The sequence below is a fragment of the Eretmochelys imbricata genome, chromosome 2, assembly GCF_965152235.1.
Source record: "Eretmochelys imbricata isolate rEreImb1 chromosome 2, rEreImb1.hap1, whole genome shotgun sequence".
NCBI lineage: Eukaryota > Metazoa > Chordata > Testudines > Cheloniidae > Eretmochelys > Eretmochelys imbricata.
Window position 1 is genome coordinate 257,221,306 of NC_135573.1, and position 21,816 is coordinate 257,243,121.

General features: G+C 42.3%; 1 protein-coding gene across 2 annotated transcripts in view; it reads right to left on the reverse strand.

Moving 5' to 3' along the window:
- OXSR1 (oxidative stress responsive kinase 1) overlaps positions 1-21,816 on the reverse strand; it is a 119,603-nt gene that overhangs the window by 56,433 nt on the left and 41,354 nt on the right. For both annotated transcript variants that reach the window (XM_077808412.1, XM_077808413.1), the window contains 2 exons: positions 13,168-13,276; positions 4,237-4,378 (listed from right to left, as the gene is read on the reverse strand). In XM_077808412.1, coding sequence (XP_077664538.1) covers positions 4,237-4,378; positions 13,168-13,276 — 251 coding nt within the window. The remainder of the gene's footprint in view (positions 1-4,236; positions 4,379-13,167; positions 13,277-21,816) is intronic.

A 21,816-nucleotide genomic window follows, 5' to 3' on the forward strand; every position in this document is an offset into this window, starting at 1 on the left:
TTCCACAGGTTGACTCTGTGTTGTGTGGAGAAATACTTTCTTATGTTTGTTTTAAACCTGCTGCCTATTAATTTCGTGGGGGGAGGGTCACCTAGTTCTTTCGTTTCTCATAGGCACATTGCTTTCTTCCTGCAACCAGTATGAAATCTTTTCTTTACAATGCGGAGTGGACACTCTCTAAAACCTTGCCTTTGTAATAGGATTGGTCAGTCATCCTTCCACCCACCTCTCTGTACAGAAGAACTTCCCAGACTGCTTTTCCCCACATGCTGCTGGTATCACTCTACTTTCAGTCTGTGTATTCTCTTGCTGAGGCATTGAGATAGCTGTCCAGATGTTCCCAGAATGCACAGACACAAACCAGATTGTAACTCATGGTTGTGGACTTAAAGATGCAGCAATGACACAGCGCAACAAAGCTGGCTGTATTTAATTCAGGACACTGACCTAATTAGAAAAGTACAATGATATTTGTGGTGTGACTGGATCCAAAATGGATACAGCACGTTTGGCTCCACGTGCTAAAAGTTTTGTGAAAATCAGATTTCTTTCAATTACACTAAAAATATCCACACAATGCCCCAAATAATCTTTACCACAGTTACTTTCATACTATGTCATTACAAGTCAAATGAAGAGACCATCCTCTCTCTTTAATGCAGAGTACTTCTGTTTGGGACTGGTACGATCGCTGCTGGAATACTGTGTCCAGTTCTGGCACCCATAATTCAAGAATGTTGATAAACTGGAGAAGGTTCAGAGAAGAGCCAAAAGAACGATTAAAGGATTAGAAAACCTGCCTTATAGTGACAACCTCAAGGAGCTCAATCTATATGTTAAGCTAAAGAGAAGATTAAGGGGTGACTGGATTGCAGTCTATAAATTCCTACATGGGGAACAAATATTTAATAATGGGCTCTTATCTAGCAGAGAAAGGTACAAGATGATCCAATGGTTAGAAGAAAAAGAGTACTTGTGGCACCTTAGAGACTAACCAATTTATTTGAGCATAAGTTGAAGCTAGGCAAATTCAGAAACAAGGCATAAATTTTTAAACGGTGAGAGTAATTAACCACTGGAATATTTTACCAAAGGTCAGGGTGGATTCTCTATCATTGATCATTTTTAAATCCAGATTGGATGCTTTTCCTAAAGATCTGTTCTGGGAATTATTTTGGGAAGTTCCATTGCCTGTGTTAAACTGTAGGTCAGACTAGAAGTAGATGATCGTAATAGTACCTTCTGGCCTTAGAATCCGTGAATCTACGAAAAGTAATTCCCATAGAAAAACCTAACTTTAAACAAAGACAGTGACTACATCAATCATGCATGTCAATAAGATTATACTGAAAAATCATCAGCTTCAAAACACCAGCTAAACAGATCTATTGGAATGCCCAGCAGAGCACGTTTGATATGCCATTTTGCCCTTATTAAATTCTAGAGACTTTTTCTTTGAAATTCTCTAGCATCTCTATGCTTTGGAGCAGGGATGTGAAATTTAGCAGGGAGTGGCCTTAGCATTAGGTACGTGCCTTTGCTACTCCCATGATTACTGGGAGTAATGAACTGCCCTAATTTGACCAAGTTATAAACTTCTGAAAGTCGGTTTGTACATGCTCAGAAGAGACTTGCTAGAGCAGTGATTTTTAACCTTTTCGCATTTGCAGACCCCCTAAAAAATTTCAAGTGGAAGTGTGGACCCCTTTGGAAATCTTAGACAGTCTGTGGACCTCCACGGATCCCCAGAGCACAGGTTGAAAACCATTGTGCTAAAGCTTGCTACCAGCTAAAGACCATGAAGATTCCATCTGCACTGAGCATGCTCCATCTTCTTGCAGCTCCTACCTGTTACAAGCAATGCATGTACCAGTCCCACAGCATGACTGAGCATGCTCCAGCCCAAGATGAGGGGTTTAGGATGACTTTTCCTGTAATTGCTGCTCCGGGCCAGAGTTGGGCCAGACACCAGAACTGAGAGCAGGGAGCCTGTCTCTCTTTGTACTCTCAATGACACCATGCTGGCATCCAAGCAGCATGGAGGAGGAAGCAGTCTGACTTAAATGCAGAGGGGACAAAGGCCGGGCCAGGAGAGAGGGAAAGAAATATACTGGGACAAGGAGTCTGGTTAGACTGGGACTAGAGAGCAGAGAAACTGACTGGGAGGGAGGAGGGGAAGGCTGGGACTGGAAGTGGAGGGAGAACACAGGGGAGGGGTGAATTATGACTAGGAGACAGCGTGGGAAACAGGGTGGGGGGAGGAGACATATGACAAGGGTATTGGAGTGGGGGGCGGGGGGGAAAACAGACTGCCTGGGCAAAAAGATTGGAAAAAGCAGTCCCAGGAGGGAGACAGTGTATGACAGCCAGCTGCGGGGAGGTGGGGAGAGATTGGACAAGGAGCCAGGAGGGGAAAACTGGGATGGGCTGGACAAGGAGACAGGGACTGGGTATAAGGGGGAGGAGAGGGAAAAGACTGGGAGTTGGACAGTGAACCTGGAGGGGGAACTAGGACTGGCTGGGCAAGGAGACTGGAACTGGGATGAGATACGTAAGGAGTGGCGACTGGGACAAAAAGCCAGAGGTGGGGAAGTGACAGGACAGGGACAGATAGCAGGGAATGGGGCAGAGGGGCTGGAAATGGACAGAAGAGTCTGTGACCACTAGAGAACACTCCCTTCCAGAGCTTAAAATGAAACCCAAGATTCCTGAATCTCACCACTCTTCACTTTCACAGATATTTGCCGACAACCACTGGAAAAGTGTTGCATCTCCTCCTCCTCTTGCACTGGTCCACATAGAGGAAGACAACCTACTATTGCTATCACTAAGTCAGTTAGTTCATGCGGCAAAGGTCCATGAAATGGATCTAAAAGTTCATATGCAGCTGACGACCCACAGGGGTGTCAATATGATGCTATATGACCATTTGTTTTCTCAGTTTGTTTTTTCAATAATCTAGGAACTAACAGCCACATTAAGGATGCAAAATTAAGCACTTAAAAAATTAGGAAATGCCAAAATTATTTATTTACATGATCACACCCTATTTTTTCCACAGGACCCCTACCCCAATCAGTGCAGAAGATGGGCAGTGCTCATTCAATGAGCAGCCACTCAATATTTTGTTTTCATCTCATTGTTCAGTGTGTAGTCCCATGTCTTGTTCACTGCACATTATTCAAACCCTGCTCTGAAGACAGAAGTATTAAATTCCTCATGGTCTTTTCTATAGTGCTCATCTCTATAGTATCCAAGTGATTCACAAATATTCATTAATCAGATCCACAAAACCCATGTGAGATGAGTGGGTATTATTATTCTCACTTTACCAATGGGGAGCTCAGGCACAGAGGGATTACGGACAACAGTATTCATTAATTTTAAGTGCCCAATTTGAGATGTCTACACCACATGATTTTTCAGAGTACTTAGCATTATATAGCACTTTTTGTATTCAAGCACAACTCCCACTCACTTCAGCTGCAGCTGAGAGTGCTCAGCACTTCTGCAAACCAGACCCCATGGTCTCAAGCTGGATAACCAGCAAATGAGGAACACACAATTTGTGACCACCTGCAAAAAGTTTGATTTCATTGGATTTGCCCAGCATCAAACAGGAAGTCTGGTAGAGCCAAGGACAGAATCCAATCTTCCAGGGCAGCATTTGACTGAGTTAAGCATCCTTCTTCCTTCTGCAATCCCCTGCCTTGTTCACCATACACCTTCAAACTTCTGTAACAAGTGAGGAGTGGGTTCAACAAACAGTCTCCTTTACTACACAACCCTGATTCATCCCCACAGCAGGTCCATCGGGTGCAGTGAATAAGGAAGAGTCTTGTGGAAAAGTCAATATGTGATCGTGTAATTAAAAACTATATTATATCATATAATGCATATGCACAAGGGGATTTCCTAACTTTTGAGTGCTCAACTTTGCAACCTTAATAACGTTCTTTTAACATAGCTTTGTGCATGTAATTCAAATATACTATACCCTTTTGCCTTGCCCCTCAGGCCAAAGTATATGGCAGCCCCTTTCAATACTGTTTTTTTTACCATGGCATACCGTACTGTTCCAATTTCCTCATTTCTGCCAGGCCCTACATATAGCATTACAACTGGTTTAAGCCTCGCTCATAAGAAACATTTTCCACATATACTTGTGTGAGCAAGCCAAGAAGCACTTCTACAGTATTGACAAAGCTTTGCACTACAGGAAAGCAAAAAAAGTACCTGTGGATTTGTCCATTTTTATGTAGGTAGTCCAGCCCCTCCAGCACCTCCTTTAGGGTTGTGGCTATACTAGGTTCATCCAGGACTCCATTCTTGTGTTCCCCTTTTGCCACTATGTGTTTAATGACATCCAAAACAGATCCTAGAGAGAAGACAAAAGTTAAACTTGTTCTTTAGCTTCAACTGGAAGGAATTATTCCATGTGATTAAATGCCATCTACACAGCCATCTTGTGGGTAAACCAAGGAAACCGGGAAAATAAGTGGAGGGGTTAGGGTTAGTAGCATCATAAAGCCAGTAGCACCCATTTTATGTCCAAACAAAAGGGTACCTTCTCCATTCCAAAGGGGATGCACTGAAAGGACTTTTACTTGCACTTTCTTCATGGTTTTACTGAAAGTGTTTAAGCCCCCCATTTTTATCTGGTCAGTGGTGGGGAAGGTCTTACAGATCCTCAGTAGTACAAACATACACCTCTAGCTTGACTGAAATGTTTGTCAAGAAGTCCAATACCAGGTAAATGCCTTACAGATCAAAGGGCACCTAGTTTGTCAGCTATTTGTAAGAGTTAAAGTTCATTCTGACATTAAAATCACAAAAGACTAGTTTGTCAGTTGAAACAGATACTGGAGCACAGATGTTGAGGAGGAGCTGTTTTGGCATTGATTCAACTTAAGAGTGGGGAAAGGAAATGGAGAATTGGGGAGGGAGGGAGTTGCCACTCTTCACAAACTAAAATTTGGTAGAATTTTATTTTCCAGTTTCTAAAGATACACTTGGTACACAGTTGCTAACATTGGTACTATTCCTAACACTTAATGGTGAACATCTCTTTAACAGATGGAGAAGATATGAATTTAAAACGTTGGTAACAAATTACTTCCTCACTATATACAGAATTGGAGTACAGTTTAAATCCTTCCGGAGATGGATCAATACAGCTCCTCTTCCTGAAGGGGTGTGAATTACATCATCCTAGATGACAAACCATGCTTTACAAACCAAATCAGCTCTTTGAATTGCACCCAGGAATAAATCGGGAATCAGTTCAGAGACTGCCTCTTCTTATACAACATTGTGACCTGCTGATGTGTTTGTGCCAACATTCTCTGTATTTTCATCTGGGGACTGGAAGGCCATATATTTGGTATTTACTACTCCCATTGGCCAGAGAGCCTGACCTTCAAGGCACAGTGTATAGCCTCTCTCTATTCTCATGGGCAAAACTGTGTTTAGCAGCTCAGTTTGGGGGCTGAGTATCTCCAACCCAGTTTTGTATTGTTTAACCCTTGTATATGCAACCGTAGGAAGCTGTAGTGATACAGGTATAAAACAAGATAACGTCAGCAATGGTGATGGGTTTTGGAAAGAATTAGCTTCGGACCACAGGTTTTCTATTTTAAGTCCCTGAGTATATACTTAGTCAAAGAACATTTCAGTACCAGTTTACTGAGTTGTAGGAGTTAGAGTTCATTCTGACTACCTTGTAATTAAAATTACAAAAGAAAACAGAACATGTTTCGACTTGTTAAAGAACAGTGAAAAGCCCAGAAGGGTTTAAAATTGGCATGTATTAAAAACACTAAGACTTAGTCATATGAAGTTTGATTACTAATGAATTTCAAGAACGTGCAGGTTAACGTTTCTAAGCAGACAGAAAGCAGAACCTGATGGGAAACACAGGTAAGAATTTTTTTTTTAAAAAGTGAGCACGCACGCACACACTTACACTTCTGCCGCTATAGACGCCCTATGAAATTCTGAGGGTTTTTTTTAAACTATAATTTAGGGGGAGGGTTTTTTTTTTTTTTTCCCAGAAATTTTGCATTATTTTGTTATCCATTTTATCCACATGGGGAGGGGAGGTTGGGTCCTGCCCCTCAGGCGTGGGAGACCTTGGGGGCGGAGGGAAGGGTTGCAGAGCAAATACTCCCTGCATTCACCCTGCAGTGGTGACTGCTGTCCCACGGAGCTGCGCTCGGCTCTCCACTCCAGACATTGCAGCCTGGCGCACAGGGGCACTGTGCTGTTCAGGGTTGGCACAGCCACCCCTCCATCATGACGGAGGTGCATACAAGCCAAATTTGAGTGTATAATCAGCCGAATGTGAGCTCCCAGTGTGACACTGAGGCCAAAGGGTTAAATCAATCCTTGGATGCGTAAAGAGAATCTTGGGTAGGAGCAGAGAGATCATTTTACCTCTGTGACCTGGAATACTGTGTCCAGTTCTGGCGCCCACAATTCAAGAAGCATGTTGATAAATAGGAGAGGGTTCAGAGAAGAGCCACAAGAATGGTTAAAGGATTAGAAAACATGTCTTACAGAGTTATTTTGGGGAAATTCTATGGCATGTTACACAGATGGTCAGACTGATTACAATGGTCCCTTGTGGCATTGGAATTTTTGACTCAAAGGAATATAACAACACTGAAAACAAGAGTTGTCAGGATCTGCGTCTGCACCTACTGCTTAAATGTTCTAGAGATCAGAACTCAACTATATTCAGTTTCCCCCCACATTCCTAGGACTGTAAAATGCATTTTATAATCAATATCAGAAGAAGTGTCTAAAGGTACGTCTGTTCTTAGCCAAAGGTCCCCTCTTACAGTAACAACCTGAGTTATAACACATGTCTACATTTTCTACAAGGAGAGCAACATTTATTGTGTGACAGTGAATGATTGAATGTGACTTATTTCTACTAAAGAAAATTCACAAAACACATACCAAAAAATCAGAGTATGTGCCTCTTCATTTTACCCCAGAATGGTTAGACTCTGAAGTTTTGTCTTTTAGATTCTGAGGTCTTCAGGACAAGGGACGTCTCTTTTGTACATTTTTGTATGACACTTAGCATAACGTGGCCTTGTTTGGGTTCTCTCAGTGCTACTGTAATGTACGTACTAGATTCTTAAGTTTGATTGGACAAAATGTTTGTATTTAGGAAATACCTGATGTGTGCATATACCTTGATGATCTCTATTTTAGAAGATAGCTTTGTGAGCATATCAGGCACAAAACTTCCACATAGACTGCTTGGTCCTTCCCCCTTAAATACACTTCTATCTGCAGGACCGAATGCAATAAGAAGTCCAATAAAAATATGGTGTTCGTGTTCTCATTTCATCCTCCTTCCACCGCCCACTCTGCCAGAAGACTTTGCAAAAAAGGTTTCCTTCTCCTGCAAGAAGTTCTGGAAAACACAGGGGCAGACCATACAGAGTATATACACACAGATTTTGACCATTAAAAAGGTTTAGGTAAGTTCAAGTTTATGTTTAACACAGAAAAACAGCAATTTTGTTTATAGAATAGCTACAGCCAACACAGATCCATGTAGTGTATAACTGGTACAAGGCTAGCTTGTCATTTTAAGTCTGCTAATGTATTTTTAGACTCCACTTTCAGGTGGGGATGTTTAGAACAATGGAGGAATTTGGAAGTGTTCTACAGAAACAACAAACAAAGGAGAAATACAAAGAGCTCTCTCAACCAATATTTAATGTCGCGGACCGCAGATAAGTGACTAAAATGCCCAGGGCTTAAATTCAGCTGATTTCAACCCCTTTGTAGTTTTTATAGCATGTTTGGGGATGGAGAGTTTGGGACCCTGGGAAATATAAGAATTTAAGCCCTGAAAATGTCACCTTCCTACTGAACTAAGTGTCATCCGAGTTATCCCCACCTTGTCTCTCTCATCCCCACTTAGTTTACTCAAAGAAAAACATGCTTTTATCACTGTCACCATAGCAGTGTAAGAGCTATGTTTATTCTACCTCATGCACCAACAAAATTGCTAGTTAAGCTCTGATTCCAGACCCTTGATTGCAACTACATATGACAACACTGGGTGATACAAAGAACTAAACTGAGCTGAGCTGCATTACCATACAAGATTCAGCCTGAAGTTAGAAATCTTACTCCTGACACGTTAGCTAAGCCAGTTTGATATGGAGTGACTAAGAAATAAAAGGATCATACGAAAGAAACTGACAAATCCAGAGCAAAGCCATTCCTGAGCAACTTGAACCAACTACAGTATACTTATTAGTCCAAGACCACTATTGCTTTAGGATTTAGACAGACTTCTCACTGTCACAGATGAATACTTATAAGATTCTTGTACGTTCAGAGGCCTTTTTACCTTTACGTGAAAGATCCTCCGTCACCTATGGAGTACTATCTTCCTATCTGGGCTACATATTTCTAAGTGTGAAATAAAATGGGCACATTCAATTATTTCATCAAAGTCAGTCCTATGGAAGATGGAGAAATGCTTTATAGGTTGGTCACAATACTTTTTTATATAGCACTATAGTTTGACACAGCTTCTTGGCACAACAGCATGCTCCCAATCCCAAGGGGCTGACAATCTAGAGCAGCGGTTCTCAAACTGTGGGTCGGGACACCAAAGTGGGTCATGACCCCATTTTAATGGGGGTCACCAGGGCTTGCTTAGATTTGCTGGGGCCCAAGGTCAAAGCCTGAGCCCGACTGCCCGGCGCCAAAGCCAGAGTCAGAGGGCTTCAGCCCTGGGTACGGGGCTCAGGTTACAGGCCCCAGCCTGGGGCTGAAGCCCTTGGGCTTCAACTTGGGTCCCACTCAGGGCGGTGCGGCTTGGCCGGACTCAGGCTTCAGTCCCTCCTCCTGGGGTCATGTAGTAATTTTTGTTGTCAGAAGGGGGTCACAGTGCAATGAAGTTTGAAAACCCCTGTTCTAGGGGCACAAATGGGAACAGCACATTACACCAAGCCCCTTGTGATCATAGCTCTAAAGGTTCATAAAACTGGTAAGCTGTAAGATGCTCTTTGAAAGAGACAGAAGAAGCTTGGCAAATGTTGAAAGGAAGGCTATTCCAAGTGTTCAGGGCAACATGTAAAGTAGCACAAAGTCAGGAGTGGGCACCCAGCAACTGGAGTCTAAATTTAATCCACTGAAATGTTAAGCATGGGTAGAGAGGAAGCTCTGATGAAGAACCATCAATGGATCAGAGTCAAAGACTATAGGATTCCAATACAAAGAGAGGAAATATGCTGTTAAAACAGCATTTTACTGGAAACTGTAATATGAAAAAATGCAACAAATGAGTGTTTCAGTGCATCAAATGCCTGCAAAATAGTATACAAAAAGCTGGTGCAACATACTATGCACTGCGATAAGATGTTCAGAATTACTGTTTATTCCCCTTGAATTCAAAACCTTCACTATCATTTAGCACCAAACACAACCCATCAACAACTATATGATCTCTATTAAGTACACTCCCACGGTGCGAATTATACTGTAATTAAAAGTTAAGTGGTTTTCTGTTCAAACTTCCATGCTTCATAATTAGCTTTGAAAGATACAAATGCACCAGAGTTTGCAATACTTTCTAACAATAGGTGGTCTTGGAGAGGTCTGCTTTGTAGTACATAGATTTTTTTTTCCCCACAGCAGATAATACGGCCTCCAGCCATTACAGGTCAAGTCCAGCACAAGCAAAGCAAATGATTTATTGGGATCCCAACATCCCAGGTTAGCTCTGGAACTGTTCAACTTAGAAGAGAGACAACTAAGTGGTGGAGGGGATATGAATCATGAATGGTGTGGAGAACGTGAATACGGAGGTGTTATTTACTCCTTCCCATAACAAGAACCGGGATCTCCTGAAGAAGTTGATAGGCAGCAGATTTAAAAACAAACAAAAGGAAGCCGTTCTTCACAGAACGCACAGTCAACTTCTGGGTCTCCTTGTCAGGAGACGTTGTGAAGGCCAAAAGTACAGTAACTCCCCACTTAACGTCCTCTCGCTTAACATTGTTTTGATGTTACGTCCCTGCTCCATTACAGAACATGCTCGTTGAAAGTTGTAACATCGTTTGGCCGCCTGCTTTGCCCACAGCTGGCAGCCCCCCCATCAGTTCCCCTACGCCGCCACCCCCATGGCCTCCTGCCTGCCAGCGGACCACCGCCTTCCCCCTGCTCCCCCCACCTCCTGCCTGCAGCAATCAGCTGTCTTGCAGCATTCAGGAGGATGGGGGGAGGAGCAGAGACACAGGGAGAAGCGAGGACATGGCATGCAGCCTCCTGACTGCCGCAAACCAGCTGACTACGGTGGGCAGGAGCTGTGCGCCACGTCCTCACTCCTCCCCCAAGCCTCCTGAAGCCGCAAACCAGCTGATGGCCACAGACAGGAGGCTGGCGGGAGAGGGGAGGAGCAAGGACATGAGGTGCATAGTAAAGGGGGAGGAGATGGGGGGGAGAAGAGGTGGGTTACGGGTGGGGGCTTGGGAAGCGGTAGAGGTTAAGTGGGGAGTTACTATATTAAATTGTTTCTTTAAAATTGTTTAAAAAACTTATACCAGTATTAAATTGCTTGTTTAAAATGTATATAATGCCTTTTATCTGGCAAAAAAAAAAGTTTCTGTAGAACCTAACCCCCCCATTTACATTAATTCTTATCTAGTCACACTTAGCAGTAGCGAACAATTTAAAGAGCATCATTATCAGCTCTAAGAATTACATCTACTTGAACTTATCAGCCTCTGACTACCTCGGAGAAATAAACCTCAGAAACATAGATAGATGCTTGGCATTACAGAGTTGAGACAGAATCAGATAAAATAGGGAGATCAACACACTAGACACACCAAACAGTGTCCAGAGAACAGAAGAAAACATTTGAATAAGTTCCAAGTTCGTGGATCTGACAATTTAGTCTTGTCACCACAGACAAGATGTCACTGCAAATGGAAGAAATCTCTTCCTCGAAATTGGCCCTTTTTCTCCAGACTGTGGACCATCTGCATAGAGGTGTAGGTACACAAAAAGCAAGATTAAGACTAGCAGAAGGGAAAAGGGAATAGGTGATGAAAAAGATGACAGATGGTACAGTGTATTCTATTAGGGCTTTTTGTAATTTCCCTCTTGTCTTTTTAACTTGATCTTTTATATTTAACATATTTGAACTGGACCTATCAAAATGCAAACATGCCTCACACAGAGCAAACATATGGATCTTATCAGATACCCTCTTCCTTTCCCCACCCCATGCCCAAATGTCAACTGTTGTAACTCATTAGTTACTTAACTGGACCCATTTGTTGCATCACTCCACCACATTTGATTATAAATCCTTGGTGATGGAGACTGTTTTCTGTGAAGTACTCTCCGGGACACTATTCATGATTACAGAATAATTCAAATTAAACAAAGATTTCTTAAGGTTTGTTTGTCCATTGATCTTAATTGCTGGTCATTTGGAAGCCTTGCAAGTTGTTAGATCAGTGATTTTTCCAAATAGATTAAATTCCTGAAACGTGACGGAAGCTCAGAGTGCATGACCAGCTCACAGAGTTTCAATACCTCAAAGACTTGCACAATTTAAAAATACATTGGGAGGCTTCTCATGCTGTAGGCTGGAGTGGTAAGAATCGCTCTCCACAGTAGAGCTGTCACAGACAGCTGTTTGATGAGCGTCTTCTGTCACAGGTTCAAATGACGCTTCTTAACTGTGAGCACATTAAAGGAGCTAGCAGATTTGCAAATCAGAGAAGATCTAAGAACAAGGATTACGGCTCCTCGTCTTAACGAACGAGCAAGCCACACAATTTACAGAGCAGAACCGCCAGCAGTTAACTTAGAAAAGGCATAGTTAAAAGTCATGACATGGATGTGTTAGACGGGCCAAATGCAAATCTGCCCCATTTTAGAAATATTGGACACTGCTGATTGCTTTGGAGCAATGTTGCTGCATAAAGGCCAGAATTTCAAGTCTGAATGATTAAAGTAGGTACCTAAGAAAAAGTGGCTTATTACAGGTACAGAGCACCTGCAGCTTCCACTGAACTCAATACCAGCAGCAGATACTCAGCAACTCTGAGAGGAAGGCCACTTGTTTAAGTGACTACATTTCAAAACTGGGTGCCAAAAGTGTTGGCCTAATTGCCCGGAAGAGATTAAACCCTACCAGTGTAGTCAGTTGCCTGTGTATTATCAAAAGAGAATGCTAAAACGTAAATAGGTTTTAGACTGTTCCCCTTTAGGATTATTTCTACAGCAGTTGCATTACCGCTCCTTTAAGATTTCAGCAGTACTGGTGCCCCAAGATTAAGAGATTAATCTGTACAGATGTAAATCAGAAAAGAAGTCCCAGTCCTTGCATTCATACTTTGTCTTATTTGTGGGACAAAGTAATGAGGAGCCTGAAGCAGGCTAAAGTTAAGTCAATTTCAACCTGAAAAACAGGTCAGTGGAGATTGATGCTGTTGAAAAAGGAAGCAACAAGAGTGTGTGTTATGTAGAGTCAGTCATCTACTGTTCCAACTAAAAAGCCCATGCTAGGGGCTGTGGGAAAAAGGGAAGAAACTCCTCTGGGAAAGCAACTCTGGGAACTGAGCCTTGCTTGTTAATATGAGTACAGAAATAATACTTCAGAAGACCTCTCACCCAGGAAGCTTTACATTAATCAATTTTCAAAAACAAGCATAAGATAGCTTCAATTACTACGATTTTTATAGTTTGTTATATTTTCCTATTTTTGGTGTGTTTACATGAATCTTCACATAGCAAAGAGGGATGGGAAGGACAGAAAAATGACTATACTAGGGGAACAGTGACTATATAAAGTGCTCTCAAATGCACAAAATGAAACAAATAATTTTCTCCTCCAATCTTTCAGTTACAGTACTGTGAGTTGCTACTTGTAACAGTAGCAAACAAGTGTTCATACAGAGGCACCATTTTAAATGTGATTGTATTCCTTTAACTTTGGGAAAATAAAAAGGGAATATTTGCAGTGATTTCAGCATCTTTAGCTGCAGATTTGGGGGGGATGCGGGGCGGGGGAGAGAGAAGAGATGGTACAATGGGGAAAGGGCACATTTAACGCCAACCACTTCCCATACTTTTTCCATATGGTTTAGGGTAGATGAAAATAGTACCACTCACCTCCACTAAGTAACTTCATCACTAGCCAGAGCTCGTCTTTCACCACAAATGATGTGTAGTAAGATACAATGTTAGGATGATGGCATTGACTCATGGCTTGAATTTCTTTCTGCAGAGAGGAAAAAAAAAAAGTTATTTTTTAAATGCCTGTTAAATAATCACCATCTACTACTAGTTTATATCAAGACAGGGTGTTCATGAGGCGAAAATAACTCTTGGGAGACAATAGTGAAGATCCAGAAATGTAACAGTTATGTTTGATCTGCTCAGATCAAACTTTGAAATTTTTTCTGAATACAGGATTAAGCTATCTAGTCCTGGCTAGTAAAGAACAAGGTGGAGGACCTCCAGTTACAAGGGTCAAGGGCAACACCCTGGCAAGAACCCAAGCCCCTACTACCGAACTTAGCTAAGATGAAAGGGGAGGTGGCTTCTGGGACTTCTACCAGGTTGTTCCCCCTAGAATTTGCATAGTGGCTCCATCTATCAACCTCTGGTTAATAGGCGTTTCTTCCTTATACACACTATAAAACTTTCAATGCTACTATTGCATTTTGAATCAGTAGAGAATATGGTAGAGCACTTAAAAAAATTATGAGAAGGAGGAATTCTTCAGAGGATATTATTTCCAGAAGTCAGGGCTGGGCTGCACAGTAAAAAAAACAAAAAAAAACCAAACGTTTGTCACACGCTTGTGTGAATGTTGAGGAAGAAAAAAGTCACATGCACAACATATGCAATCAAAAAAACTGTCAGCTATTTGATTTGTAACATAGGGGGACTAACAAATGTTCCGTTCCTCACACGAGGTGGTGAGGCCATGAATAATTAATGCATGCAACAGCCCTTTCCTTTCAATGCAATTGACCTGTGCAATATTAGAGGTGAGAAAAAACTACTAACAAAAGCAGAGCTTCTTCCCCCAACCTCAATAACCCTCATCTTCTATTCTAATCTCTCATTGGCTATGTAAGGGCTTCTCTTGTGTCCACAGAGGATATCAATATCCTTGGAGGCTTGGCGCACACAATTGTTTTAACTGATCATTGTAAATCACAATGGGCATTGTGGTTAAAAATGCTTCCTCTCATAACTGAAACCAATACAACGTGTACAATAGCTCTGTTAGAGCAATAGAAATGCAGCACAATTGCTGAAGAGCTGTATTTAACAGCCAGGAACCTTGTTTTATAAGCACACTGGATGGGGAGAGGGAGAAATGTGAAAGACTATCCAAAATCCATGTGTATTTATTGCATCCTCGGTTTACAATAATTTTCCGATATCCTCCAGAAATAAATAAGGTTTAAAGAGTGATTTTAAGTGAAGCGACTTCGGAGTACATTGCTAGACAAGGACAGCAGAAGGGAAAGCTGCTACCACCAATGCCCATGCCTTGTGACCCTAGTCACAGAGCAGAGTAATAAGGAGAAAGGCCCTATTTAACCTGTGATATTGCATACTCCACAATATTAGGCTTCCACCGCAATTTTGACAGTGGGAGCCCCCACTCTCAGCTCCAGGCGGCTGAGAGTGGAAAATCACGGAAAAGTAACAATGGACTTTATTACCACAAATAATAAAGTCCATTATGACTTTTCCACAATTTTCCATGGCTTGTCTGCAACTCAGCCAATCTTTTGACAATCATCCTGCAGTTCAGGTAAGGCCTTAGTCATGAGTGAATTACACTTGCCATTTGTCATGTTCCTTTTCACTCCTTCCTTCACCTTGGGGAATCCTATGCAGCCACCTGATATCAAGTATCAAGAGGCAGAAACTAGGAGAGCTGCAGAAATGAGTTTCGCACAGTCCTTCTCCTGGAAGCAGATTCCCATTGCCCTATATTCAGTCTTTGTGGCTATTTTAACTTCAGGTAGAACCTTAAGCTGCATCTTGCCAAAGGTTTCTCAAACTTCAGGTAAAGATAGGACCAGGTACATTTATCTGAACACCCTGAACTAGTTGAAGCTATCTTGAACAGAGACATTTCTGATTTATAAATTGGGAAACAGTATTTAAAAGTGTTGCCTGTTTAGGTATTGAGGATGAAACACTGACAAAAACATGTTTGAAGACATGCAAGAGTCTTGAAAAAGGCACATTTCCCATGAATTGGGTATTAAAATATCCACATTGCCAGACTCCAAAAGCTTGTATCCAGAGATCAGCTCTAACTGCTCTGATGCCTTCTCATTAAGTGCCATGATGAATACCTTAACCACATCTCTCTACAGTAAATTGAGCATTTGGAAGCTTCTGAAACTCCAATAAAACTACTACAAACTATAATTTAGAATCATAATAGATACTGAATAGACACCTTATGTAAAAAAAGTCAAACGCATCAATGGAAGACCTGGAATAGCATTTTGTTCATTTTGAAAGTGGTCTACTCACCCACTGATGTCTGATTCAGATTTGAGTTAACTGGAGTGGAGATGTGGGAGGCTGGCAGACCAAACACCTGACCCACCAACTGAATTTGACTGCAGGCATATGTAAATATGTTAAACGCACTTTCCTCTGGAAGAATTTTGCTCCTTAAAACACTGAGCACAGGATCCTGGTAAATTTAGTTTTCCTTCCTACACATTAACTCAATGGACACAGTATGGGGGAAAAGCACTGTGCTTACACACAAATACCTCTGATTTCAGAGAAAACCAGGATGCTGTTTACTTACTGAAAAGTCAAAACCAATGCAAAACAAATCTATTCCAATGTTGCAAACCTTATTTGGGTGGCTCAGTCAAGCCACCAGAAGATCTGCGATAAGCAAAAGTAGGTTCAGATGCAGCCTACGCCACTGCCCTGAGTATTGAGGGGAAGAGTTCTCCTCCTTTAGTTGAAATAAAGGCATGCGTTAACTTTTAGAAAACCTCCTTGGTTTTGCTCCATAAAGCATTTATACATAACTGTCTCAGAAGTCACAAAAAGCCACAGCCCTTCAACTTTTCTATTTATTAATTCTAACGTTTAAGTTGAGGCTATGAATTGATAGCATGAATGCACATTTTTTAAAAGAAATCTTAAATCCTTCTTCCCTGTATCCTAATCAAACTGGATAAAAGCAGGATATGAAAAAAGGAAGGACAGATATAGAAGCCAGGAACTGTTTTAATCAGAGTTATCAAAAATTAGCCCGTGAAACTCATTACAAGATATTAGAGCAAAAAGCTTGGAAGGATTTAAAAAGCATTAGATATTTATATAGAAAACAAGAACATCCACACCTACATTAGTAAGGATTAAACAAACAATTTGGAAAGAATATAAGTCTTCATGCTTCAGGGGTTAAGTCAATCTAAAGGGATGGGAAGAAACTGCTCCTATGGGCAAGTCATTGCACATATGCCCACTTTGGCATGTTTTGCACCTTCCTCTGAAGATGCTAGTACTGGCCACTCTCGAAGACTGGATACTAGACTAGGTGGACCACTGGGCTGATCCGGTGTGGCAATTCACATGTTCCTATATGTTACTCTGCTATTAACTCACAGCATGGTCTTGAGAAAAATCACTCAACATCTGCTTCCATTCTCCTCAGCTGCAAACTCAGGACCACACTTGTGTTGTCAGGATTGATGTTTGTAAAGTCCACTGAAGATATAAAGGAGTAAACGCAAGAATACTAAGAGGGTCTTCCAGCTGGTCAATCTCAACCTCTATGCGCCCGCTGCCACCTCCTATGTCAACTACATTGTCGCATCCTTCCTTTTGACTACCAGTATTGTTCACCACACTGACAGAAATTTATATAGATTTACATGTACACTCTGAATCAACTTAAATTACACAAGTTAATGCCTTGTAAATAATTATTATGGGAATTTTCTTTAATATGCCATTTTGACTGGATCAACAGAACAGGGGCAAGTGGATTGCAGTTTTCTTTTAGAAGCCAGGCTTCCACAGTCCCTCAGGAATTGATGTCCAAACTAAACTATAACATGTTCTGACATCAATCAGTAGAGAAATTAAGACTGCTCAGCTTCAGTTCTGATGCTCGTGTACTGAGGAATGATATGGCGAGGACTGCAGTAGCCTTAAGGCTTCCATTTTCTGTTAGTTAAGGTCCCACCACATGAGATATTTAAATCAGTCACATACCAACTGTGGTTATTTGGTATGTCAAGTTATATATTTACATTTCAGAATCTGAAATGCTTTGAGGGTTTTGTAACTTCCCTCCAGTCACCCAATTTAAGGGATATTTCCAGTTTCTAGAAACTATCAGAAAATAAGAGTCCCAGTAAGGAAATGGACAATGATGACACATCTGTGCTGACCCTACTGGATCAGTCTGCTGCTTTGATTCTAGCCACCATCTGGTATTGTTAACCCACCTGTGGGACACAGGAATTGGCCTACCAGACCAGATGTTTATCTAGTCCAGTATCCTGCCTGACAGTAGCCAATGTCAGAGCCTTCAAAAGACGGCATAAGAAACCCAATAATGGGCAATTATAGGACAGTCTGCCCATAGGGGAAATTTTTTGACTAAGCCCAGGCAGTTAAAGCAATTGGTTATGCCTTAAGGGATTATAATTTCTCATGCCTTAACCTTGGATATTCTTATCCATGTGTCTGATTTTTTTAAAAAAATCTTTCACAGCTCTTGATCTCAGTATTTTGTGGCAGAAAATGCCACAGGTTAATTTTGTGCAGTGTAAAGATATATTTTATCAGGTTTAAACTTCTTCAAAATCACTGCAATTGACTATCTGATTGCTTTAGTATTATAAGAAGAGGTAAACGGGCAACCCAGTTTACATTTTTCTTTGCTATTGATTATTTCTAGTCTGTCATGTCCAGTCTACTCCAACACCTTGCTGAACGAGACAGACCCAGCCATTTCAGTCTCTTCACATGGAAGCCATTCCATGTCTCTAATCATTTGTCACCTATTTCTAAACCTATTCTATTTCTCTGATCTGCAACCTAGAAATCCACGGAATCACTCTCTGAAAGTCATGACAGGCAGCTGCTGCTTCCACCCAGTAGGAACCCTATTTGGAGTTCCACAAGCTTAACGATTTCCCCTCAGTTGTTCAACATTTAGACTAACTATTAGAGGGCATTAAGCAGACAATCCATTTCACCCAGCTATCCCAATATCGGGGGGTGGGGGGGGTGAGGAACACGACCAAACAACTGGATGAAAGTTAACTGGCTTACATTTAACCTAAGGAAGATGGAGATGCTGGTGAGTATAGAGGAATAATTAAGGCCTTCTTGACTGTTAGCTCTTCCGAACAAGAATGTGCCTTTTTACTGTTTGTACAAGGTCTGAGATATGGAGGACACTAGTAGAAACAGTTAGAATCCATGACCATTCCCTCAGGATAGCCATCACTGTGATAGACAAGGAGATGCCTGCTCCAGGAGCCACGCAACTCAGCTCTGCACTTGGAAACCAGGTTGTATCATTGGCCAGAAATGCCTATTCCACCTCAAAATGGCAACACTGCACCCATTCCTGGAGGGCAAAGGCCTTGTTACTGTTAATCGCTCTGCACCACACCATGAATGCTATGATCAACAGGGACAATGAAGCTGGAGGATACAAGGTGCAGCACAGGAGGTGGAGGAAAGACATTCACAGTGAACAATGTCCAGCTTGAAATTCTCTGCAGCAGGAAACGGTAACCTTTAATAAAACTGTCAAAAGCACCTAAGTCACTTAACAGCCAAAGCCCCATTCACCTTCAGTTATGCCTAGACTCCTAGGTCACTTTTGAAAATAAGACATAGGCTCAGACTTAGGTGTTTTTGAAAACTGTACCCAATTTTTCTTTGCAAATACAATGGTGGACAAGACACTGCTTGACCTTTCCCCTACACACATTTCTTCCACAAGTACTGTGGCAAAAGGTGATTTGAAAAACCATGAAGAATTACCCTGAAATCCTCTGGCAATATATGCTCTAAGTGCAAAGCCTCCAACCCTGCTGGGGAAAGTGAGACACAGAGGTGGCCGTGATTTCTCCACAACCATGCAGAACAGCAGAAGAACAGGAAACAGGCCCCAGGTGCCCTGGTTTCATTCCCGGATATCGCCACAGACTTCTAGTAATGGCTTTGCTCCCGTGTATTTTCTTTGTGGCAGTTATCACCTTCTGCTAAATAGCCATGGTGTCCTTCTGTAACTTGGTGCATATTTCCATACTAATCCCTAGCATGGTACAATTGGTATTCTAAAATTAACACAGCTACAATGTATGAAAATATATTCTATTGCCTTCATCTAGAAGCACACATCTGTTAATTATAAAACACATGACTGTTACAAACAGCTTCCAAAACACCACATGGTGAGGGTTACACCAGGACACCAACATGTCTCAAATGTATTTTGAGACATGAGAATCAAGGTCAAGTACCTTCAACTAGCCAAGTAATACCACTTGTCTTGCTTAGCCACCTTTCTCCTGAAAGGATCCGCCAAGAGCAAGGATCTCTCCCAGCCTCCCTTCCACTTAACCCATTTTCAAAACCCTGTGTCACACCCGCCAGCTGCTACAGCCTAAATCAGTGGTTCTCAAACTTTTGTATTGCTGACCCCTTTTAAACCCCTCTGAGTGTGACCCCCCCTTATAAATGAAAAACACTTTTAAAAATATTTAGCACTATTATAAATGCTGGAGGCGAAGTGGAGGCTGACAGCTCGCAATCCCCCATGTAATAACCTCGCAACCCCATGAAGGGTCACGACCCACAGTTTGAGAATCCCTGGCCTAAATAAAGCTCCTTCCAGAGTTCATGGTCTTCAGCTTGATTCAGCTGACAGTGCTAGAGAGCGCAACATAAGATTTCTCCCTACTCCTCTCCCCCACAATCCTAGGACTCCGCATGTTAGTTCTACAGAAGTCCCCGCCCCCTACTAGCAAGAGTTTGAAACAAATCTCATTATTAACAGGGGAAACATTTCACCACCCAAAATGAGGATATAGCCCAGAAGTGGGCAAACTACGGCCTGCGGGCCACATCCAGCCCGCGGGACTGTCCTGCCCACCCTGAGCTCCTAGCTGGGGAGGCTAGCCCCCAGCCCCTCCCCTGCTGTCCCCCCTTCCCCTGCAGCCTCAGCGCTTTGGCCCGCCACTCCTGCTGGGCAGGGTGGCAGCGTGGCTGGCACCGGCAGGGCTGTGAGCTCCTGCTGCTCTGAGCAGCATGATATGGGGCCCGAGGGGGGGGGAGAGGGGTTGGATAAGGCGCAGGGGGTACTGGGGGCAGTCAGAGCACAGGGAGTGGTTGAATGGGGCGGAGGTTCTGGGGGGATGGCAGTCAAGGAGCAGGGTGCATTGGATAGGTGTGAGAGTCCCGGGGAGGGCTGTCAGGGGGGAAGTCAGGGGACAGGGAGCAGTTGGGTCAGGGATTCTGAGGGGGGCAGTCAGGGGGTGGGAGGGGTCGGGAGTCAGGCTGTTTGGGGAGGCACAGCCTTCCTTATTCAGCCCTCCATACAGTTTTGCAACACCGATGTGGCCCTCGGGACAAAAAGTTTGCCTACCCTGGTATAGCCCCTCAGATCTATGCAATTTTAGCCCCTTGACCAAACAAAGTGGGGATAAATATTTCCTACCTCACCCCAAAACAATAATCCCCCCAAAACGTCCACTGGTCTGAAGTGCTGTAGGGAATTAGAGTTGACTGAGCCCCGTATGTCATTTTCTGTCCCAGCTCTTGATGAGTGGGCAGCGTTTTATTACACAAAAGCAAGGATTTTGCTGCCAGGGGACAGAATGGAATGTTTGCTGTAAGCTGACTATTATGCTTGGAGTCCCTGATCAGCACAACAGAGGGATAATGGATCTAGTAAAACACACTAGTTTATGTTTCTAATGGCATGATATAGGGGTGTACCATACACCAGTGACAATTTCTGGCATTTCTTTTTTAAAATATTTATTCTTGGATTCCATTTTGGCCTTCATCAAAACAAGGTTTTAAAAAAACCCATAAATATAAGGATGAATATTGCAGAACTAGACAGGTTTCATAAAAGCTATTAGAATGATGGCAAAATGCACACAGAGAAATTTAAAAAAGACTAGGATTCTCTACCTTTGAAAACTGAGGAATAAGGGAACTTGATAAAGCTACACAAAATACAAAAATGTTTGGTTCATCCACTGGGCAGGGGCAATGCCATCCTTTGTGCAGCGCATGGAACAAGGGAGCCCCTGAACTTGATTGAGGCCTCCAGTGCTAATGCAACAGAAATAATTGTTGATTTATATCACAGTCATGCTCAATGGCCCAAACCAAGACAGGGGACCCATCATGCTGAGTTGCTGTACAAACTTGAAAGAATAGTCCAAGTACCAAAGAGCTTAGAGTTTAACAATAGAACAGATGAAAGGTGGAGACAGGTATAACACAACAAATAAGCGAGCATGGCTAAAATAAAGTCAGGCTTATATTTTCACCCAACTAGAGACACTTTAAAGGGTCATGGTTTTCAGAGGATACTGAGCACCACCTTCTGAACAAATCATGTGTCTCCAGTGGGGTGGCAAAAAACACTAATCAGTTCTGACCATTCAGGCCTCGCTGCGTTAAACAGAAACGGACCATCCTCACACATGCTATTTCATTGCCATGACTGAGCAACAGAGAACTCGACCATATTTTATTCTGATATTAACA